The 6,408-nt window shown below is 31.7% G+C and overlaps 1 protein-coding gene across 1 annotated transcript; it reads left to right on the top strand.

The window, feature by feature from the left end:
- The first annotated feature begins 903 nt into the window (after positions 1–903).
- On the top strand, positions 904–4,248 carry LOC133303397 (GDSL esterase/lipase EXL3-like). Its single transcript, XM_061503309.1, has 5 exons — positions 904–1,186; positions 3,108–3,238; positions 3,377–3,610; positions 3,717–3,972; positions 4,058–4,248. The coding sequence occupies exons 1-5, from the start codon at positions 904–906 to the stop codon at positions 4,246–4,248; spliced, it is 1,095 nt and encodes a 364-aa protein (XP_061359293.1).
- Positions 4,249–6,408: the final 2,160 nt, after the last annotated feature.

Genomic DNA, 6,408 nt, shown 5'->3' with positions numbered 1-6,408 from the left:
ACTTCTTTTTTCTTTGGCATGAGGTTAAGTACTGAACAATGCTTAAATTCTTCTTTCTTGTTGATATCCTAATCAACATAGGTTATAATGCGTTGTTAACATTTATTTCCTCACGAAATTCATGCCACGGCCAAGACAAGGAGTATACGTAAGTGCATGCTCAACGGATAAGATACAAAAACTGTTGATCTTACCAAAGAAAAAGACAAGAGAGATCCAAGGGTTCAGTTTGAGTAGCTCAGGGAAGGATTCAAATCTGTTGTATTAATTCAGGACCTATATGATGGATGCGACAACTAACAGGGTACTACTAATTTTACTGCTCCAAGCCTCTAACACATTAAAAACCTATAATTTAATTTCGAAAGTTACAATTCTTAACTACGTTGCTTGTGTAAGATATTTAATGGTGCAGAATAATAGAGAAGATAAATGGGCTTTTATTATAAGAAATTTTTTCTTCAAAAATACAATTTCATCAACAACACACCACTATTTCTTTTCTGGAATATTTTCCTCTCAAATGATTACTTCGGTACTCCTTTTCCCACATTTTCCCCTATTTTTAGATGGAAACAAATTTTTTTCTATTTTATTTTAAATGTGAGTTGCATCCACCTATGACGTAGGCTAGTTTTGTGGTGCATGCTTTCGCATTTTATTTTTAGATTTTCTAATTTTAGTTTTTCTCCTTTTTTAGATTTTTGGAGTTTGTTTTCTAACAGCTTGGACTTTAGTCATGACCGGTCTAATCCAGCTATTCTTGCTTGTGTAATTAATGACTAAAAAGGACGTAATTTTGTGTGTGTATATAAAGAGATGATAAGCCCCTTATTTCCTAGACTCACTGGAGTTTACTCTTGAAGAAACACTTGTTGGAACTTCTTAACGTACAGCATTAGTATGGCTCTGTTAATGAAGCACCCCAGTTTTTCTTCAACTAGCTTAATGCTTTGTTTCATATTGTTATTAGTTTTATCCTACAAAGCGAAGGCTGTGGTGAAACTACCACCAAATGTTTCAATTCCTGCAGTCATAGCTTTCGGAGATTCCATAGTGGACACGGGAAACAATAACAACATTAAAACACTTCTTAAGAGCAATTTCCCTCCTTACGGTAAAGATTTTGAGGGAGGAATCCCAACCGGTCGATTTTGTGACGGAAAAATTCCATCGGATCTTTTAGGTACTACTCTCTCTTCTCTTTGGTGTTTGTTATCTTTGCATTTCTGAAAGCCTTGTCATCAGTCTGCGGTCTATGCTTAATTCCAAAGTTTTCTTTGTGTCATTGTTTTTACTATATATATCTATATTTATGCATGGCAACAAGTGAACGCAAGCTATACACCTTTTCTTTTCACCTCCTTTAATTGATCGAACACTCTAAATTCAAAGCAAGCTTTAGCTTTATTGTCAAATTAATTTGATCATGAAGAATGCGAATTTCTTTTATCTCATTACAGGGTCTTAATTTGTATTGCCTTCCTTTTGTCCCTTTCATGCGTGAGAAATTATAGTATATGTATAAATTATAATATTAAAATTTTATATATGAAATAGATTATTCTACCTATCATTTTTTCTGCCTACCTTTGTCTACCACTCTCCAATACCGTTAGATCACAATCTTAACTAACATTTATCTCTCTCTTCTTGAGATTATGATCTACCGGTATTGGAGAGTGGTAGACAAAAGTAAACAGAAAAAATATTAAGTAGAATAACCTATTCCTTTATCTATATATATGTGTGCGCTTTTTTCTCTAATATATTTTGGTTGTCAAGAGAGCAAGGTGACAGTTGAACATCACTGTTGAATGTTTTTAGTATTGATGATATCTATACTATTGTTTAGAAATTTTAACCAATAATTACATTTTTCTAATCAAGAAAAATTCATTGAAGGAGCATCGATCATGACCTTGATGTTACAAACATACCTAGAATTGGATAATTTAAATTCCATTGCAGACTAATGTTAAGGTTACTCAAAATAAATTAAGTCTCATAAAATGTCTAGAACCCATTAACCTTTAACCTCTCTCAAAGAATATTTTCTGACTCCACCCCTTCTGTGATGCGATAATTAGTTGCGAGGAATTCTGGATTGGGGATGGTACTACATGGAAGAAAATATTGGAGTTAGGTAAGGCATGAGGTAGCTATTTTAAGAGGACGGTTCCCCAATTTAAAATGAAAACGATGGCTTCATTGCAAGTATTTACGGAGCCTCATTAGAAATTGAAGCTCGCATATTTCTTAGAAAAAATTGAGTGTCGCTAATAGCATGATACCTGAGGGAACCTATAACAAAATAAAGTCTCTCTTGGTATTCATCATAAACGACATCGAAAATCGATGAATCTCAAAGGGAATTAGTTAATCAATTAAAAAACAAATTACATAAATTCATTTGATCTTGGGTCATATGTTACGTCATTTTATAAGGAAACATGAGCATACACAAAGGTCATGAACAATACAACATAATAAAATAAAACATGTTAAGTTGGATCTACAAGTATTACTTCAAAGTATCCGTGTCTCCAAGAAAATATATGATTATCTGTAATAATATAATTAACAGTCGTTCACTATATTTGAAATTTTAATTTTAGAATTTAACATAATTTATTTGAAATAAAATAATTCACAAAACATAAAAATTCTCTGTTTTTATAAATTCTAAAACACGATAATTTATAAATGAAAGTGATTTTCTGACGATATTACTTCTTATTTAAAGATGAAAATATAACATTAAAAAATACTTTCCCTATATACAGGGCGGATGGAAATGGAGACAAGAAACAACTTAATTTGGTCCCCCACTCATGAATTTATCATCTATTATCGGTAGTACTATTTTTATGAAAAAAACAATATACTCACTTTAGAAAATATATGATACGTTTAATATTTAAATCAATAATTTTTCATTCAAATATCTAAATATTTAATAATTTTGATCCCTTAATAATAGATGCCTAAATCCGTCCTTCACAATATATGATATTTTGAATTCATTTAGCATTATTATCGGCTTTTCATTAATTTCCAAGATCATTTTTGTTCCTGTCGAGATTAATTACTTCATTGAATTTCAGTTGAAGAATTGGGTATTAAGGAGCTTTTACCAGCTTATAAGGATCCAAATCTAAAACCAAGTGACCTTATTACGGGAGTCTGCTTTGCTTCTAGTGCCTCTGGATACGATCCTTTGACACCAAAAATAGCGGTGAGTATAAATATTTTTGAGCTCTAGTTTTTACTAGTAAATTTCTTTTTTTTTGGGGGGTGGGGGACAAGAACAAATTATATCAATATTGTTATTCACATTGTTTTCTAACTCGATAATTGTATAATTATAAATCAGTCAGTGATATCATTGTCCGATCAACTAGACATGTTCAAAGAATACATAGGGAAGCTTAAAAGCATTGTTGGAGAGGACAGAACAAACTACATCATAGCCAACAGTCTTTTCGTTGTGGTAGCTGGAAGTGACGATATTGCCAACACCTATTTTATTGCTCGTGTTAGACAATTACAGTATGATATTCCTGCTTACACTGACCTTTTGGTCAACTCAGCCTCTGATTTCATTAAGGTAGACTAAAGTCTTTTTTTTTTTAATTATATTTATAAATTCTTATTTACGAACTCTTATAAATTACATTATGTCTTACTGTTTTTTCTCTCGATAAAATGTGAAGGAATTATATCAACTTGGAGCACGCAGAATCGGAGTACTCAGTGCACCACCGATTGGGTGCGTGCCATCACAGAGAACTCTGGCTGGAGGCAAACAAAGAGACTGCGCAGAAAAATACAATGAAGCAGCGATTTTATTTAACTCCAAACTATCAAAGGAATTGGATTCCCTTAACAATAACTCGCCAAATAGTAGGATCGTTTACATTGACGTTTACAACCCCCTACTTGACATCATTGTGAACTACCAAAAATATGGTAATTCCCATCCCAAGTCTTATTTATTTTTCAAATAATTTAGTAAAATTTCTTTTAAATATTAAGTTCCTTGGTCAATTTGCAGGCTTTAAAGTTGTGGACAGAGGTTGCTGTGGCACAGGCCTAATAGAAGTTTCAGTTTTATGCAACCCTTTGGGTGCCACTTGTCCTGATGCTTCGGAATATGTTTTTTGGGATAGTTATCATCCTACCGAAGCAGCATACAGACAGCTCATAGACCAAGTCCTTAAAAAATATTTGAATCGATTTTTCTGAATTTTGAGTTTGCCCTCGGCATGTTAATTAATCAATTATAACTTATCATTCAAGAAGATCAATGTTTGATTGAGTTTATGAAGTTGTCATGAGCGTGATTATGTTATGTATCAAGAATTAATATTGATTGAAGAAGATGAACATGTTAGATCGAAATATCAAGTTGCTACTGTAATTGTTAAGGATTATATATATCAAGAATTAATATTCATGTATTTTTTTTAAAAAAATTAATATTTATGGGTCTTCCACTCATTGATTCTTAATTTCCCCTTTTCCCTACTTGTTGAAAAATAAATCCTAGTGTAGCACTAAATTGAGACAGATCAGCTAGGATATTAATTTTCGGGGCCGAGACTAAACGAATAAATGATTAGGGGTGTTCGCGGTCTGGATTGGATCGGTTTTGGAAGCAAAAATTATCTGATCCAATCCTTTTGGTTTGGTCATGTAATCATCCATTCGGTTTGGATATTTTTTCGAATCCGATCCGATCCAATCCAATTTTTTTCGGTTTGGATTGGATCGGTTTTCAGTTTTTTGAAAATCCTAAAATTTGTTTCATGATTATTGTGAAAATAACACCTTTTGTATACATTGACTTTGTAAAAAAAAAATTAAATACAAAAACATCAGTAAACGATAATATAGTTTTTTTTTTTTAGAATGAGATATAAAACTCTACATAGATGAAGTTTTGTTGATGAGATGTGACTAGGTTTTTTTTTAATTTAGTAGATGGGTTAATGGGTCTTGTGTTTAGAAATTTTTGGGCTATGCTTGGGGAAAGACCCAGGTAGATAAAGAGAAATTAATATATTGGATCGGTTTGGATTGGATCGATTTTCATCTACCAATTCGAAAACCGATCCAATCCAATTAAAATTTGCGGGTTTTTTTCGGTTTTCGATTATTCGGTTATCGATTTTTTGGTTCGGTTACCGCAGTTTAAATCGATTTGGATCAATTAATGAACATCCATGTAAATGATTAAGTGAAAGAAAATCTATAGCGACATGAGAAAGAACCATACTGACAAATCTACATGTGTCATTGTCTCTATAACATAGATAATAATTCTCCTACAATAGAAGAGTTATTTAACCCATTACGTACACTCATAGGAAATTGTGTTATGTTTGAGAGATCAACTAGTGAGATTCACATAGTGATATTAAAGATGAGTAATTAAGGTCGGTAAGAAATAAAAATAAGTGAAATAATATATCCCTATATATATATATATATATATATATATATATATATATATATATATATATATTGGAAATAATATTAGTTAATAAGTTTAATTCTCAATAAATGATAACCGTTGATTGACGAAAATTAAAAGTTAAGATTTGGTGTCAAATTTCAAAATTTGACACCAATATCAAAGAATCATATCCCTATATATATATATATATATATATATATATAGGGGTTTACTGTTGAGATATATAAAAAAACAATTAATGTAGACTTGTTGATTTGGTGAGCATGGGGATTTTCCATGGCACATAGACTTGTTATGTCTTGTGTTAGTTGGAGTTGTAATAATGTATCAGGATTATTGTCCGGTTTACGTGATGTAATGCCGTGACTTAGATACTTACTTTATATTTTATATTGAGGTATTTCAGTTAGTTGTCTTGCAATTTACATACAGGCGTTGTTTTTATGAAATTGATTAAGTAATCAACTTGGCTAAGTATAATGACGTCATAATTGAAAAAGAAAAAGATATTCTGCAGTTTTTAATTAAGCGCAGCTTAATACGATAGTATGATAACATTACCGGGTATACACGGGGTGTTACATTTTATGGTAACCATTTTAATAGTCTATGTAGATGATATGGTTGTGACAGGTGATGATGAATGTGAAATGAAAGCCTTAGAGCAATACTTAGCCACTGAATTCGACATGAAGAACCTAGGAGAATTAAAATATTTCCTAGGCATTGAAGTTGCCAAATCTAACCAAGGAATTGTATTGTCACAAAGGAAATATGTCCTAGACTTGTTTGCTGAAACTGGGATGTTGGCTTGCAAACCTGTGGAAACTCCAATTGAGATGAACCATACCTTAGGAATTTATCAGGATCAGATTCCAACCGAGACTGATAAATACCAAAGGTTAGTTGGAAAATTAATTTATTTG

The sequence above is a fragment of the Gastrolobium bilobum genome, unplaced genomic scaffold (assembly GCF_033153095.1).
Source record: "Gastrolobium bilobum isolate Gb01-03AN ecotype WA unplaced genomic scaffold, APGP_CSIRO_Gbil_v1 utg34787, whole genome shotgun sequence".
Lineage (NCBI taxonomy): Eukaryota > Viridiplantae > Streptophyta > Magnoliopsida > Fabales > Fabaceae > Gastrolobium > Gastrolobium bilobum.
This window is presented reverse-complemented; position numbering and strand designations above follow the sequence as displayed.